We start from the raw sequence: 18,082 nt of genomic DNA on the forward strand, positions 1-18,082 counted from the left end.
GCCGTCGCGCTGCGCTGCCATACACATAGGCAGCTTCGCTCCTCCCCCGCCGCATCCATTCTGGCCCTCTCTGATGCACTTCCTGTTAGGGCCGGATGATCGCGGTGGGGGAGGAGCGAAGCTGCCTGTGTGTATGGCAGCGCAGCGCGACGGCCGAAAAGGATTCCACTGGGACGATGCAGCGGAGCCTGGGGAGAACACAGTACAGGAAGTAAACGCTGAACGCTGCCACCGCCGGACAAAAGGGCAGCGACAGCGTACGAAGGATGGGCGGGCCTGGAGGGAAAATGGGTGGGCCTGGGCCCGTCCAGGCCCACCCGTGGCTACGCCCCTGCTACTAAGTAAGAAAAACAACATTACATCAAAAAGGATAGCATTTTAGATAGAACGATCACTTCTACATATAATATCCAATAAGATCTCTGTAGTCATTTAGGGATTCTTGCATCAATAAATGTACGAAGTTGAAATGGTTAAAAAAAAAATGATATGTCATATCCTCTAATTGAATCACACATTTACAAGGGAACCTTAGTTGGAATTTGGCTCCCAAAGTCAAGGTCTCTTGTCTCATAGACAGAAATCTCTTCCTTCTTTCCTGTGTCGCTCTAGATATGTCCGGAAATATCTGGACCTTTTCTCCCATGAAAAGAACTGGAGTTGATTGTCTTAAATAAAGTCTTATTACTGCCTCTTTATCTTGAAGAAAAACAAATGAAACCAATAAGGTAGACCTAAAGTCTACTACATCTTGTGAGTTCTCAAGAAGAGCAGATACATCTAAACTTTCAGAGGAAACATTTAATGGCAATTGAACTGCTGGTCCGGTTTCTCGAGTAGGCAAATAATAAAGCTTCTGTAGTGGAGGAAATGCGTTTTCAGAATAGTGGAGAACTTCTTTTAAAAACTTCTGAAATATTTCTCTTGTTGGGGTATATTTTGTAGAGGGAAAGTTTAAAAGTCTCAAGTTCAATGATCTAGCCCCATTTTCTAAGTTCTCTAGTTTACGATGTACTACCATCAGCATTCTGAAGCAATTTAATCTCCATTTCTTTTACTTGGGTTAATGAAACATCGAGCTTTTTAAGATTAATTTCTTGAGAGACAATTTGAGATTGAAGAGTGTCTATCTTACAGGTATTAGACCTTGTATTAGTAACAAAGGTAAGACATACCTTGTGCAATGATTCCATTGCTGACCACAGAGAATCTAATGTTACCTTAGCTGGTTTTTCTAAAGTCAGTAGGGCTGTCTCAGGAAGAGGCCGTGCTTCCTCATCCCGCATCGCAGCAGAACTTTCCTCTGGGACGATCTCTCTAAACCCAACTTCTTTAGAGGAAAGCGAGAGGTTTAAATTTTCGGGAGAATCTCCCATTGAGGACAGTGCAATGGCCTGGGAGAGCTTCTCCTCTGCTCGTTTCTCTGCCACTTCTTCCGACGGTTTAGTGAGTTGTTCTCCCAGCCTGCTCTCTGCCTCTAAAACCTGTCGCGTTGGACTTCGTGGGCTAAGTGATAATTCACTTCCCTGGCCGGGGCTCCTCTCTGCACCGGCCGCTGGAACACCCCGTGTAGTAATCGGCGTCGTAAATGCTGTGATCGGTACCTGTCACAGAGTAGGGTCAGAAGAGGCTGAGGAGAAACCTCCTCTAATTTTCCCTTTCCTCTTAGGCATGATTGAGAAAGAAATCCATTAAAAAGAAAAAGAAGGAAACTCCCCAGAGCTCAGCAAGATGTGACTGCTCTCGACGCCATCTTAGTCAGTCTCCCCCGCCAGTTCATTTTGCAATTCTATCAGTACTCTGGGATGAATATCATCCAGTCCATTTGCTACTCTTCAGTTTGTCAAATTGCCCCATTACATCCTCTAGGTTTATTTTATTTATTTGTTGCATTTGTATCCCACATTTTCCCACCTATTTGCAGGCTCAATGTGGCTTACATTTTACTGGTCAAGGCGATCGCCTAGAACGGTATGGAAACAAATACAATTTGATGTTAGGGTCAGGTAAAACTAATATATTTGGGTGCCTAGGGATGAAGGATAGGATGTAATATGTATTGTCCAGTACAGCTTGAGGTTTGCATATTGGAGGCATCTAGGTTAGATTGGTGGGGAATGCTTTTCTGAACAGGTAGGTCTTTAATGATCTCCTGAAGTCTAGATGGTCGTAAATTGATTTCACAGTCTTTGGGAGTATATTCCATAATTGTGTGCTTATGTAGGAGAAGTTTGATGCATAGGTTAATTTGTATCTGAGACCTTTGCAGCTCGGGTAGTGGAAATTTAGGTACGTGTGTGATGCTCTAGTTCTGTTTCTGTCCGGAATGTCAATCAGGTTGACCATGTATCCTGGGGCTTCACCATAGATAATCTTGTGGACCAAGGTGCAGATTTTGAAGGTGATACGTTCTTTGATAGGGAGCCAATGCAGTTTTTCTCGGAGGGGTTTGGCAGATTCGAAACGTGATTTACTGAATATCAACCTGGCTGTCGTGTTTTGGGCTGTCTGGAGTTTCTTTATGAGTTGTTCTTTGCATCCCGCATATATTCCGTTGCAGTAATCTGCATGGCTCATTACCACTGATTGTATTAGGTTATGGAAAACTTCTCTCGGGGGAAAAAAAGGTTTATACGCTTAAGCTTCCACATTGAATGAAACATTTTCTTTATAGTGAAGTTTACTTGGCTCTCAAGTGTGAGATTGCAGTCAATTGTAACGCCTAGTATTTTGAGGCTGTCTGAGATAGGGAGGGTGTAATCTGGGGTGTTTAAGGTCGTGGGTTTATATTTATTATGTTGGGATGAGAGGATGAGGCAGTGTGTTTTTTCAGTGTTTAATTTCAGTTGGAATGAATTTGCCCACAAGTCCAAACCGCATTTGATTTCATCGGTGATTTCTGTTAGGTCGTGTTTGAAAGGGATATAAATTGTGACATCATCTGCATATATGAACGGATGAAGGTTTCGGTTGGATAGGGATTTGGCCAGTGGGGTCATCATTATGTTGAATAGTATTGGTGAGAGTGAAGATCCTTGAGGTACTCCACAGTCTGCTTTCCATGGTGGTGATATGTTTGTTTTTGATTTAACTTGGTATGTTCTGGTGCTTAGGAAGCCCTTGATCCAGTTAAGTGTGTTTCCTCCAATCCCGAAATGGTCTAGGAGGCGTAGAAGTATGTTGTGGTTTACCATGTCGAATGCGCTCGATATGTCGAATTGGAGGAGGAATATGCTTTTACCTGTGGCAATTTCGTGCTTGAATTTGGCCAGTAGAGTGACTAGTAGTTTCTGTGCTATAGGAAGGGCGAAATCCTAATTGTGAATCATGCAATAATGAGACCTTGTCCATGTAATCCATAAGCTGTTTTGTCACCATACTCTCCATCAGTTTGACTACTAGTGGGATGGATGCAACTGGGTGATAATTGGTAAGGTCGTTCGTTTTTTTCTTTGTGTCTTTTGGTAGTGGGGTGAGTAGTATGTTGTCATGTTCCTTGGGGAACAGACCTTGTTGGAGCACGCAGTTTAGATAGGATGTGAGGTCTTCGATGAAGCGATTGGGTGCTGATTTAAGTAAGTAACTGGGGCAGGTGTCCAGTTTACAATGAGTATTGGAGAATTTATGAATTGCTTGGGTAACCGATTCAGTGGAGAGAGTAGCAAATTGTGACCAGGTGCGGTCTGCGGGGTATTCTTCCAGGTTTGGGTCCAATAGGTTGAAGAATTGTTCAATATCAGTGTTCTGTTGAGGAAGTGTCTTGCGTAGTTTTATTATTATTTCCTTGAAGTAATTGGCAACATCATCTGCAGATGGGATGTTGGTGTTGGTTGTGATGATAGGAGTGGTATCTATGAGCGTGTTTACTAGTTGGTATAGTTTCTTCAGGTCTTTGTAGTCTGGTCCTATTTTAGTTTTATAGTAGGATCTTTTGGTTTGCCTTATTGCATATTTGTATTTTCTTTGTGTTTGTTTCCATGTGTTAAGTGTGTGCTGGTCTTTTATTTTTGCCCACGCTCGTTCGAGTTTTCTGGTTTGAGTTTTTTTAGTTCATTGTTGAACCTTGGGGCTACATTCTGTCTACGTGATGTTCTGGTTCTTAGGGGTACTATTTTGTCTAGTACACTCTTGCATCTTTCATCCCAATCAGAGAGATAATGTGTGGAGTCTTTTCGGTCATTCCATAGAGATTTCATTCATTTTCTCTGACTCGTCAGCACTGAATACCATTTCTGGCACCGGTATCTCTCCCAAATCTTCCTCGGTGAAGACTGAAGCAAAGAATTCATTTAATCTCTCCGCTATGGCTTTGTCTTTCCTGATTGCCCCTTTTACCCCTCGGTCATCTAGCGGTCCAACCGATTGTTTTACTATGTGTTTTTTGTCTCCAACACAATCTTTTTTTCAAAGTCCCTCTTAGCCTTCCTTATCAGCGCTTTGCATTTGACTTGACATTCCTTATGTTGTTTCTTATTATTTTCAGTCGGTTCCATCTTCCATTTTCTGAAGGATTTTCTTTTAGCTCTAATAGCTTCCTTCACCTCACTTTTTAACGATGCCGGCTTTCATTTGGTCTTCCTCCCTCTTTAATTAATACACGGAATATATATAGCCTGGGTTTCCAGGATGGTATTTTTCAACAGCATCCACACCTGATGTAAATTTTTGACCCTTGCAGCCGCTCCTCTAAGTTTTTTTTTTCACCGTTCCTCTCATTTTATCATAGTCTCCTTTTTGAAAGTTAAACGCTAATGTATTGGATTTCCTGTTTATACTTACTCCAAGCTAATATCAAATCTGATCATATCATGATCACTGTTGTCAAGCAGCCCCATCACTATTACCTCCCTCATCAGATCATGCACTCACTAAGGACTAGGTCTAGATTTTTTTCTCCTCTTGTCGGTTCCTATACCAGCTGCTCCATAAAGCAGTCCTTTGATTTTGTCAAGGAATTTTACCTCCCTAGCATGCCCCTATGTTACATTTACCTAGACAATATCAGGGTAATTGAAATCACCTATTATGTTCAAATCTATTTATTAATTTTATATTTTAACAAGCATTCTACTTGTACAGAAATACAGCGTTAAATATAAACCATAAAGAAAAAATATATATATATCATACATTATTATTCATGACATAATATTTATATATATATTCAACGTTTCCTTAGACCACTATTTTGGGACATAGTCAAAACTTGAGAAGAATTATTTGTGGATTAACTTAGCATATAGTAAGGCTACACATGGTTGCTTTGCGTAATTCTTATATTATCTCAGTTGTTTAGTATCTAGAAAAGATTTCAATTGTTCTGGTACAAAAAAAGAATATTTAGTCTCAGCAAAACGGACCAAACATTTACAGGGGTATGCAAGGAAAAATGTCCCTCCCAATTTCAAGACTTCCTTGTTTCATTTTCAGAAAATCTTTCCTCCTATCTTGAGTCTGTCAGGTTATGTCAGGATAAATCCAGATTTTCTCCCCACAAAAAGGGGTCTTTGGTAACTTAAAGTAAAGTCTCAAGATTGCATTTAAGTCCTGTTCAAACACAAATGTAATTAGCAAAGTGGCTCTGATGGTTATTATTTCAATTGATTGCTCCAGAAATGAAGAAATATTATCAACATCAATATTAGGCTGTTCATTTACGTGTTCAAGTTGTCCCTCTTTCATACCTGTTTTTTGCGTTATATAATATAGCTTTGTTATAGGAGGAATAGCTTCTTTAGGCATTTTTAAATTTTCAATCAGGAATTTCTTAAATAAATCAATAGGTAACATTCCAGGTATTTTAGGAAAATTCAATATTCGTAAATTCAGCCTTCTATTATAATATTCTCTCTGTTCAATCCGTCTGTTCAGCAAAATCTTATCTTTAGCTACTGTTGCTTTAAAACTTTGCAAATGTTCCAGTTCTTTTCCCATTTGAGTTTCTCTTATAATTAAGTCCTTTTTCAATTCCTCCACATTATTAACCAGTTCATCAAACTTAAGGAATAAAACATTTACCTCGCCAGAAGATTTTTGTAATGTTGAGTCCATTTTGTTAAGTTTGAGCCAAATCTTTTCCAGATTAACCTCCGTGTTATTTTCAGAGGCCTCAGATGTTTTTTTGGGCCTCTGACTCCGAGCACTGAACCGACAATATAGGTTCCCCACCAAGAGAATCTTTCCCCACCACTTTGGAGGTTTGTGGATTCCTTGCCTGCAGTGCAGCCAGTGCCGGGCATGAGGAGTGTTAGAATTGAGGGCAGTGAGAGCGACGCCTCAGCTCCCAGCAGGAGCTCCGCTTCTCCGGAGGGCTCTGCTAAGGGGTTCCCCACCCCCTGTTCACTTCGAGAAGCCTTCGTTAGGAAGCGTTCTAAACTCTGTTGGTTCGGCGACGAGGTTGAGGTAGGTGGGGGGATAGACCGCACCAAGCCTTTCCTTTTACTATGAGGCATTTTTAACTTTCAGAAAAAAAGGGGAAATTCTTCAAAGGAATGAAGAACGCCGAGCCAAGAGCTGCTTCCTACATTCACCATGTCGCCATCTTGACACGCCCAGCTTCCCTCTCATCACCATTATTGTGTTGCCCAGTTTGTTAGCCTCCCTAATTTCCGATAACATTTCTGAATCCATATGTTCATCCTGGCCAGGCGGACAGAAGTACACTTCTATCACTATCCTTTTCCCCTTTACACGTGGAATTTCAATCCATAGGGATTCCGAGATGTGTTTTGTCTCCTGCAGAATTTTCAATCTGTTTAATTCAAGGCCTTCCTTAACATACAGTGCTACCCCTCCACTAATTTGATCCACCCTATCACTATGATATAATTTGTACCTTGGTATGACAGTGTCCCACTGGTTATCCTCTTTCCACCAGGTCTCAGAGATGACTATTATATCTAATTTTTCATTTAGTGCAATATATTCTAACTCTCCCATCTTATTTTTTAGGCTTCTAGCATTCGCATATAGACATTTCAAACTGTGTTTGTTGTTCCTATTTACAACATGCTCAGCACTTGACAGTATTAATTTGCAATCTTTTGTCTGATTTTTATTTAAGGACACCTGATCTACTATCATCTTTTATGCAACCTCACTATCGAGATACCCTATCTTCCCTGTTTTGGTGATATCTTTAAAAGATACCTTATTCCGAACCATGCGCTTTTGAGCGACTGTCGGCCTTCCCCCAATCTCTAGTTTAAAAGCTGCTCTATCTCCTTTTTAAATGCCGATGCCAGCAGCCTGGTCCCACTCTGGTTAAAGTGGAGCCCATCCATTCGGGATAGGCTCCTCCTTCCCCAGAATGTTGCCCAGTTCCTAACAAATCTAAAACCCTCCTCCCTGCACCATCGTCTCACCCATGCATTGAGACTCCGGAGCTCTGCCTGTCTCTTGGGCCCTGTGCGTGGAACGGGTAGCACTTCAGAAAATGCTACCCTAGAGGTCCTAGATTTGAGCTTTCTACCTAAGAGCCTAAAAGGATTCATCACCTCAAGATCCTATCAAATTAAATCACCCACTGATATCTCATCCCTCTGGTCACCTATCTGCGGAGTACCTCAAGGATCACCTTTATCGCCGATACTCTTCAATCTATTGATGATCCCACTAGCCAAAGCCCTATTCAGACATGGTCTAAACCCTATCATTTATGCTGATGATGTTACTATATTCATTCCCTTTAAATCAAACCTAACAGAAATCTCTGATAGAATATCCATGGGCATGAACATCTTAACCTCCTGGGCCAACGCCTTTAGGATGAAATTGAACAAAGAAAAAACACAGTGCCTAATCCTTTCATCTCAGCACTCTACAATTCCCCCATCTAATCTCACCATCTCTGGCACTACAATCCCCATTTCTGAAAACCTGAAAATCCTTGGAGTGACACTAGACAGCCACCTCTCCCTCGACAATCATGCCACATCCACCACAAAGAAAACGTTCACAATGATGTGGATATTGAAACGCGTAAAACCATATCTATCCCAGAAAACATTCCAGAATTTAGTGCAATCCATGGTACTTACCCATGCTGATTACTGCAACTGTATTTTCTTAGGCTGCAAAGCCTATATCCTAAAAAAACTTCAGACCACCCAAAATATAGCAGCAAGACTCATCTTTGGCAGATCACGTTTTGAGAGTGCAACTCCTCTCCGTGCAAGACTGCACTGGCTCCCAATCAAAGAACGTATCAATTTCAAAGCCCAGACTTTAATCCACAAGATAATACACGGAGAATCTCCGAACTATATGATAAATCTGGTCGACCTTCCAGCAAGAAACATGTCTGTATCCTCACGAAAGTACCTCAACCTGCACTACCCCAGCTGTAAAGGTCTCAAGTACAAAACTTATTATGGATCCAATTTCTCCTTCCTGGGAAGCCGTCTATGGAACGCTCTCCCTAGACCTATTCGAGCAATCCATGACCACCTACCATTCAGAAAAGCACTAAAAACCCATCCATTCAAACAAGCCTACCCAAAAGACCCAGATTAATCTCATGAACCCATCTACCTTACATATACTGAAGAGAAAACGACATTGACCCAGAATCTATCTCCCACCTTACCCTCCTCTCTCTATCACCTGTCTCTACCTACCTACCCATCCATTTACTCCCATCCATCCTTCTATTATGTTATACTTAATTTCCTAATTTACATAACAAAATTCTGTGTTACCTATTACTATGTAAGCCGCATTGAGCCTGCTTTTAGTGGGAAAGTGCGGGATACAAATATAATAAATAAATAAATAAATTTGGCTTCCAGAACCTCCCTCCCACATTTTCCTATGTCATTGGTACCCACATGTACCAAGACAGACGGCTCCTCCCCAGCACTATCTATGTCACGTGTAAGGTCCAACACCTTTGCACCAGGCAAGCAAGTCACCAGGTGATCCTCACGTCCACCAGCCACCCAGCTATCTACATGCCTAATAATCGAATCACCAACTACAACAGTGTCCTAACCCTTCCCACCTAGGCACTAGCTCGTGGAGACACATCCTCGGTGTAAGAGGATATTACATTCCCTGATGTGGTGGTCCTGTCTACAGGATTACTTCCATCCTCACCAGGGTGATGCTCTCCGTTTAGAAGGCCTCTCTCCTCCAAGGCAGCACAGGGGCTGCCAGATTGAAGGTGGGACTTCTCTACAACGTCCCTGTAGGCCTCCTCTCTGTCTCCCTCAGCTCCTCCAAGTCTGCTACTCTAGCCTCAAGAGAACGGGCTCATTCTCTGACAGCTAGGAGATCTTTGCATCGAGCACACACATATGACATCTCACCAACTGGGAGATAGTCATACATGTGACACTCAATGCAAAAGGCTGGATAGCACCAGACAAGAAGACAAAGCCCATCTCAAGAAGAGGTACATACAAACAACCCTTCTGAGCCACCCATCAGGCCCTCTATGGGCAATCATTCCATCCATGAAAAAGAGGCCCTGGCTACCAAACCTTCACAGACTGCTGCCTGCAAGACCAAGGCAGACACCTTGAAGGCTTGTTTCAACGATGCTTCAATATGATAATCCTGTGAATGCATCCTTCAAGGCCACACCTCCTTCCACTGGGATAATGTTTTTCTTTGTAATTGCAGACACCAATGTGTCTACCATCAGGAGGCACGAGACTTCTTGTTCTGCTGTTGTTACAGGTTATAAATGTGTCACAGACCTTGCCACCTTCAGACCAGCATTCAGCAAGTTCCATTCTGTGCCTATCATATAAATGATAACTCGATGTACTGGGGAAGGCTTGTGGAAGTTTATTAATCCCTTCTACTAGATGATCCTCAGATTTTATATTCTCCACCAGTTCTGAGTCAGAGAACCAAAGCACCGAGAAAACTTCAGTAATTAGGGAATCGACTCATTTCAATTAAATATTCTAACCACCATAGTGCCCCTTCACTGGCGGGACTTCTTCCACTGGCAACCACACATCCTGATCTCTGAACTGGGTACTAAACCTCACACTCATTCCCAGGGATCTTACTAATGCTAGCAAAGTCCTTTCCAACAAATTCTCCTTCAGTGACAAATGCAGCTTCTTGGCCCTGTATATTCCCATTACACCAAATGCCTGTTCAAAAAATGTCTTAATTGTTTAACTTTCTACCCATCCACAAATGAATTGATTGAGCTATTATTAAAGAACATACTTTTTAGCAGCTATTATAGTCAGTAGGAGGAAATTTCTCTGCAATGTTCCTAGAAAGATGGATTTCACAAAACAATTTTCAAGAGGCATTTTCATTCAGGAATTTCTCCATTTCAATCCAAAGATTTGAGCCTACTTCCACAACTCCAATATCCACAAATCATGGGGTTCTTTTGTCTTTTTGTTACAAGTATAAGCCATTAAAAATCCCTATGAGGACCAAAAAATTGTAATTTTTACATCCAATGCAATTTTAAAATTGGCAACCACAACTGCTGTAAGAGCAGCGAGTGTTTGAAATGAGTCATTTTTAAAAACATTAAGAATGCTTTTCCAATGATCTTAATCATGTTCACCATTTGCTCTTATTACTTCTTTTTTTCCCCATTACCTTTAGTACTTTGGGCTTAAGTGCTGCAAGACTTTGAATCCATATCATTAGCTTATTTCTCTGGACAGAGATGAAATCAGAAAACAATTCCCTAGTTCTACTCAAATAATCAAATGAGACAACAAAGTAATAATTACATACCACATAGGACCAATCTCTACTGCTGTCTTCCCAGCCATACCTTTATTGCAGGTACAAGGTAGCTGTTTGTATGGGTTTTCTAGAATACAAAATTGAAACATTTTCTTTCTTGAATACAGAAAGGTACTAAGGATATGCATTTTTGTTTTGTTGTAGCACACACTAAAGCAAAACAAATAACTCAATGAAAATTGTAGAATGTTTTGAAGTGCATAACTAGCTTGTGGAATCAATTGCTGAAGGACATGATGCAGTGATATATTCCTGGAGCTGTATGGCCAATACCACATGCTCAGGGCAACAGTGTGACTAATTTATTGATTTATTGCTCTGTGTAGTCATTTTGAACTTTTCTGTTATCTACCGTAATACTTCTCAAAAAATGTATCTCTCTCATATCCTTCTGTTTCTCCCTTCTTTTCTTTGCATGTATAAGAAGCACAAAAAAGTCATACCCCAAGTAAACACCTCCAACCTCCCCCCAAGGACTTGGTGCAATATTACTGTACAGTTTTCTGGTTTGACCCCTTAAAAAAGGGCTATAAAACTCAAAGTCCACCTCCTATTCGCTGTTAAGTGGCCCATAAAGTATATGTTCCATATTTTTGCATACAGAGGGAAAGGGAAGGGAAATGGGACTTGATATACCGCCTTTCTGTGGTACTTTGCAACTACATTCAAAGCGCTTTACATATATACAGGTACTTATTTTGTACCTGGGGCAATGGAGGGTTAAGTGACTTGCCCACAGTCACAAGGAGCTGCAGTGGGAACCGAACCCAGTTCCCCAGGATCAAAGTCCCCTGCACTAACCACTAGGCTACTCCTCCACTCCAGGAATAGGACAATGAGCTGTCTCTTCAACTTTGTACTGTGCCACAAACACAAATCAATTCAACATACTACTACTACTAACCATTTCTATAGCGCTACTAGACGTCCGCAGCACTGTACACATTATATGTTGGTACTTTCTCTGTCCTTAGAAGGCTCACAATCTCCCTCTCTTTTCCTTCAGTCCCTCTGGAGCCCCATGCAACAGTATGATTTGCAACCAGGCATACCTTTTTGTAAAGCATAAAGGCAGAATTAACTCTTCAAAAGGGGTAGAAAAATGTTTTGTGTGATCCACTGAGTTAGTTATTAGAGACCTTTGATTACTAAGGAGCCCTTTTACTAAAGCACATCCTATTTTATACCTATGAGCCAAGTGGCACTTAGTGCACGCTAATGTCTGTTAGCATGCATTAAGCTTTAGTAAAAGGGCCCTTAAGTTATTCACTTTTTCTAACAACAAGCAGCTTCAATTTTTTTTTATTGAAAATTCTGTAATGCCATACTTAATATAGCAAAAAAAATGTTACCATATACAGAAGCTAATACACGTGGAGGGGAAAGGGAAGGGAAGAGAAATGGGACTTGATATACCGCCTTTCTGAAGTTTTTTTGCAACTACATATATTCAGGTACTTATTTTGTACCAGGGGCAATGGAGAGTTAAGTGACTTGCCCAGAGTCACAAGGAACTGCAGTGGGAATCGAACTCAGTTCCCCAGGATCAAAGTCCACTGCACTAACCACTAGGCTACTCCTCCACAGGGGCATAATCGAACGGGGCGCCCAAGATTTCATGAGGGCGTCCTCGCAGGACGGCCTGGCGAAGGGGCGGGGAAACCCGTATTATCAAAACAAGATAGGCGTCCATCTTTTGTTTCGATAATACAGTCGGGGGACGCCCAAATCTCAACATTTAGGTCGACCTTAGAGATGGTTGACCTAAATGTTGAGATGGTCGACCTTAGAGATGGTCGTCCCCGGTTTTCGGCCATAATGGAAATTGAGGATGCCCATCTCAAAAACGACGAAATACAAGCCCTTTGGTCGTGGGAGGAGCCAGAGTTCGTAGTGCACTGGTCCCCCTGACATGCCAGGACACCAACCGGGCACCCTAGGGGGCACTGCAGTGGACTTCACAAATTCCTCCCAGGTGCATAGCTCCCTTACCTTCGGTGCTGAGCCACCCAAAACCCACTCTCCACAACTGTACACCACTACCATATCCCTAAGGGGTGAAGGGGGGCACCTAGATGTGGGTACAGTGGGTTTCGGGTGGGTTTTGGAGGCCTCACATTTACCACCACAAGTGTAACAGGTAGGGGGGGATGGGCCTGGGTCCGCCTGGCTGAAGTGCACTGCACCCACTAAAACTGCTCCAGGGACCTGCATACTGCTGTCATGGAGCTGGGAATGACATTTGAGGCTGGCATAGAGGCTTTTAAGTTTTTTTTTTTTTTTAGGGTGGGAGGGGGTTGGTGACCACTGGGGGAGTAAGGGGAGGTCATCCCCGATTTCCTCCGGTGGTCATCTGGTCAGTTTGGGCACCTTTTCACGGCTTGGTCGCAAGAAAAAATGGACCAAGTAAAGTCGGTCAAGTGCTATTCAGGGACGCTCTTCTTTTTTCCATTATCAGCCGAGGACACCCATCTCTTAATCACGCCCCAGTACCGTGTTTGCTATGGTTCCGACACGCCCCCCGTGAACTTTGGTCATCCCCGCGATGGGAAGCAATCAAGGACGCCCAAAATCGGCTTTCGATTATGCCGATTTGGGAGACCCTAAGAGAAGAAAGCCCATCTCCCGATTTGTGTCGGAAGATGGGCACCCTTCTCTTTCGAAAATAAGCCTGTTAGTAAACTAGTTTCCTTCCTCCCCCTGGATATCATGGTGACACTGACAACTGTGTGGTCTCTTCTCATTGCAGTAAGTTTAGACATTTGGTATTATAAGTAATCCACTTTATGCAGTATAAGTCGTATGGATGGTAGAGTTTGTTGCTTCCAAGCCCTTGCCAAAGACAGCTTTGTATCCACAAAAAACTGAATTGCAAGCTTATGTTGGGAGACAAATCTCCGGAGGTTTAAAATGTAGCAGGCAGTATTACGCTTTACAAGAATAATGTTGTTGCAGTGTATGATGGACCAGCTGGAGTACTTGTTTCCAGTATGTCTGGGCCACCGGGCACTCCCACCGTATGTGCAAGAAGGAGCCCCTAGCACAACAGTTACGCTAACAGTCTGCAGATACCCTGGGATACATTTGCTGTAATCTATCAGGGGTATAATACCACCAGTAAAACATTTTAAAACCATTTTCTACCATAGGCTGAGCTAAAGATGGTTTGAGCAAGAATCTGTACCCCCTCAACCAAGTTTCCTGTGGGTGGGTGCTCTGTAATGTTAACTCCCATCTTTAATTATAATATAATTGAGGGTTAGTGTAGAATAGGAGGGCTAGATATAAACGAGATATACTTCCTTTACCCCCCCCCCCCCCCCAACTCCGCAGGGCCTTCTCTAATGCTGTTTCAGTTAGGTCCAGTTCCTCCCTTGCCCGTCTGTGGATAAAGTTTCGTAAGCAGCTATAATAAAATAGGTCACTTTCAACCAGCCCATATTCCTCTTGGAGTTCTTCAAAATTAAGTATCCTCCCATCAGCCCATACCTGTCCCAGAATATACGGCCTGAGCCCACCGCCTTTATACCAGTTCTGAGGAGCCTGCAGGGAAAGCCTGAGACCCAACAGATAGTTGTTTACATATACGGTACCATGTGGAAAGCAAGTGGCTCACCCCTAAGGGGACTCTCCGAATTATAGCCAATAAATCACTCCCGGTAGCCACATAACATCATAAGTACATAAGTACTGCCACGCTGGGAAAAGACCAAAGGCCCATCAAGCCCAGCACTCTGTCTCCGATAGCACCTGGCAAAAACCCAAAATGTAATCTGTCCAGACCCCCTTTAAACTCAGCAAGTACAGTTGCCGTCACTACCTTCTCCGGCAATGAGTTACAGAGTCTAACTATGCGCTGAGTAAAGAAAAACTTTCTCCGTTTTTTTTTTTTAAACCTACCACATTCTAATTTCATCTTGTGTCCCCTGGTTCTATTATTGTTAGAAAGTGTAAACAAACACTTCACATCTGTCCGCTCTACCCCACTCAATATTTTGTAGACCTCTATCATATCACCCCTCAGCCGCCTTTTCTCCAGGCTAAAGAGTCCTAGTCATCTTAACCTCTCCTTATAGGGTAGTTGTCCCATCCCTTTTATCATTTTTGTCACCCTTCTCTGCACCTTCTCCAATTCCTTTATATCTTTTTTGAGATGAGGCAACCAGAACTGAGCACAATACTCCAGGTGCGGTCGCACCATGGAGCAATATAACGGCATTATAACATCCTCATGCTTGTTTTCCATCCCTTTTCTAATAATACTCATCATTCTGTTCGCCTTCTTAGCCGCAGCACATTGAGCTGAAGATTTCAACGTCCTATCCAAGATGACTCCCAGATCCCTTTCTTGGTCCGTAACTCCTAAAGCGGAACCTTGCATGACATAGCTGTAATTCGTGTTCCTCCTTCCCACATGCATCACTTTGCACTTTTCAACATTGAACTTCATCTGCCATTTGGACGCCCAATCCCCTAGTCTCATGAGGTCTTCTTGTAATCTTTCACTCTCCTCCTGCGACGAGACGACCCTGGATAACTTTGTGTCATCTACGAATTTAATTACCTCACTAGTTACTCCCATCTCAAGGTCATTTATAAATATGTTAAAAAGCAGCGGTCCCAGCACAGACCCTGAGGGACCCCACTAACTACCCTTCTCCATCGAGAATAATGACCATTCAACCCTACTCTCTGCTTCCTATCTTCTAACCAGCTCTTAATCCATAATAATACACTACCTCCGATCTCATGACTCTCCAGTTTCCTTTGGAGTCTTTCATGAGGCACTTTGTCAAACGCCTTCTGAAAATCTAGATATATAATATCCACTGGCTCCCCTTTGTCCACGTTTGTTCACCCCCTCGCACCCCTTCGAAAAAATGCAGTAGATTTGTGAGGCAAGACTTCTCTTCACTAAATCCGTGCTCCAAAGGAGCAGGTCCCCAGCCAGGCTCGCTCCCAGCGGAGCCATTTCTTAGTAGCAGTCGCAGTCCATTCCGCTAATACTTTCAGCTGGGCCACTTGATAGTACAGAGAGAAGTTGGGGACTCCCATACCCCCCCTACCATGTGTCTGGTACATCATGGCCCAGCGCACCCAAGGTGGGCGCTTCCGCCAGATGTAAGCAAACATTTTTTGATTCAGTTGAGCAAAAAAACTGCGAGGAACTGGGATCGGGAGAGCTAGAAATAGATATAATAGTTTAGGGAACAACATCATTTTGATTGCATTAATACGCCCTGTCCACGATATTGTCAGTTCCTCCCATCTGTCGAGCTCCACAAAAAGTTCCCCAATCTTCTTAGCGTAATTAGCTGAGAATAATCCCTCCACATTGGGTGTTATGTGTTTCCCCACATATTTAATGGATTTGGTGGCCCAAACAAATGGGAAGGCAGCTTTCAGCTGAGAAATTGCCTGTGGGGGAACAGTGAGATTAAGGATTTCCGATTTGGTAATATTGATCTTAAACCCTGGTAATTGGCCATATTGTGTAATAGTTTCCATAGTCTGTTGCAGAGAGGACTCTAGGCAGGACAAGGTCAGGAGCACATCATCTGCAAATAGCATGATTTTATATTACCTTCGTCCCCTGACCAGGCCCCAAATCCCAGGGTTCCCCCTAATCAAGCTAGCAAGGGGTTCGATGGACAAAACAAATAGTAGTGGAGAAACTGCACAACCCTGTCTGGTTCCCCTATGGAGCTCCAAAGGTTTAGTATATGTGCCATTTATTTTTTAGAATTGCTATCGGGCTTGTATACAGCAATTTGAGCCACACCATGTAACGCTCTCCTAGCTCCACATGCTTCAGGACAGCAAACAAGAATGTCCAGTTCACACAGTCGAATGCTTTTTCACCATCAATCGAGAGCAACAGTGCTGCTGTCCGGTCATCTCTTGCCTGATGAATTATGTGTAGCAAGCATCTAATGTTATCATGAGTCTGGCAACCCGTAATAAACCCAACCTGGTCCTCGTGTATCAGCCGAGGCAGAACCAGCTGAAGTCTATGAGCTAGGATCTTCGTAAAGATTTTATAGTCTGTATTTAAGAGGGAGATTGGTCTATAGGGGGCACATTGCTGGGGATCTTTCCCTGGTTTCAACAGCAAAGTGACTGCTGCCAATCTCCAGGAATGGGGCAGTTTCTGTGCAGTATCAAAGGAGGTGAAGACTCTAAGCAATACAGGAGCCAATCGCTTAGTAAACAGTTTATAAAACCTGGTGGGGAAGCCATCTGGGCCAGGGGCCTTATAGTGGGGTAGGTCTGATATCGCCCATTCAATATTCTCTAATGTTATGGATGCAGATAGCAACGCTGTCTCTCCCTGCGATAGCTGACGAAGACTAACCTCCTGGAGGTAGGCTTCTATGGCCGATGGAGATGGAGTTACTTCAGGTAGATAAAGCTCTGTATAATAATCATAGAAATCCTCCTGAATTTGCTCTGATTGGCTACACTGTACCCCCGAGGTGTTTTTAATGTTAAAGATATGGTTGCGTTGGGCTTGTTTCTTTAATTTGCAAGCTAATAATCTACTAGCTTTGTCACCAAATTCAAAGTGCTCTTGCTGTACCCGTTGTAATTGAGCTGAAAGCTCAGTCATTTGAACCCCCCATTAAGCTTTATTCTGAGCTGATGTAAAGTTTTGGTTCTCTTGGGATCTGCAGCTTCTCCAACTGTGCTATATTGCCTCCAAGATCCTGTTCCTGAACAGCCCGAGTTTTAGTAAGATAGGCTTGTAATGTTATGATGTGTCCGTTGACTGCTTTTAAGCCTTTCCATAAAGTGGGTGGTTGTATCTCTCCTAGGTCATTGAATTCTAAATATTCCACAATGTATTTCTCCACAGTAGAAATGTTCTGTGGGTCTTGTAATAACGTCTCATTAAGCCGTCAATATCTAGGGCTCTTAGGTATATTTATTGTTCCCAGAGTCAACACCACCGGGAAGTGATCAGACCATGTGCGTGGTTCAATAGTTACTGCTTGCAGATTACCTTTTTTTTTAATCCAGCTTCCAGTATTGAAAGACCACAGATAAGTCTGGCTGGTTTTGCTAGTCTTTGGCCATTATTTGTATAGATTCTACAGATAGATTTTGCAGAAAACAGTCCACTAGTTTTAAGTTTATTCCACCCAAATTACAACTGTTTCTGAAAGTAAACCATTCATCAACACATTTTACCTTGGCTTATATTCTGTCTGATTGTAAGGGTAGGATTACACACATGCACTAGCACTGTACAGATAATGTCTTATATCTCGACCGATGATTGTGCATCAGTCTAACACTGATTCCTGTTCAGAACCATAGTACTATTGAAATGTGAAAATTTGATGATATC

At 42.6% G+C, this 18,082-nt stretch overlaps 1 protein-coding gene across 1 annotated transcript in view; it reads right to left on the reverse strand.

The window, feature by feature from the left end:
- The window catches only part of TRMT1L (tRNA methyltransferase 1 like), a 283,269-nt gene that overhangs the window by 51,771 nt on the left and 213,416 nt on the right, over window positions 1-18,082 (reverse strand). The window contains 1 exon segment of the mRNA XM_030206540.1: window positions 10,720-10,798. Coding sequence (XP_030062400.1) covers window positions 10,720-10,798 — 79 coding nt within the window.

The sequence above is a fragment of the Microcaecilia unicolor genome, chromosome 6 (genome assembly GCF_901765095.1).
Source record: "Microcaecilia unicolor chromosome 6, aMicUni1.1, whole genome shotgun sequence".
Taxonomy (NCBI): Eukaryota; Metazoa; Chordata; class Amphibia; order Gymnophiona; family Siphonopidae; genus Microcaecilia; species Microcaecilia unicolor.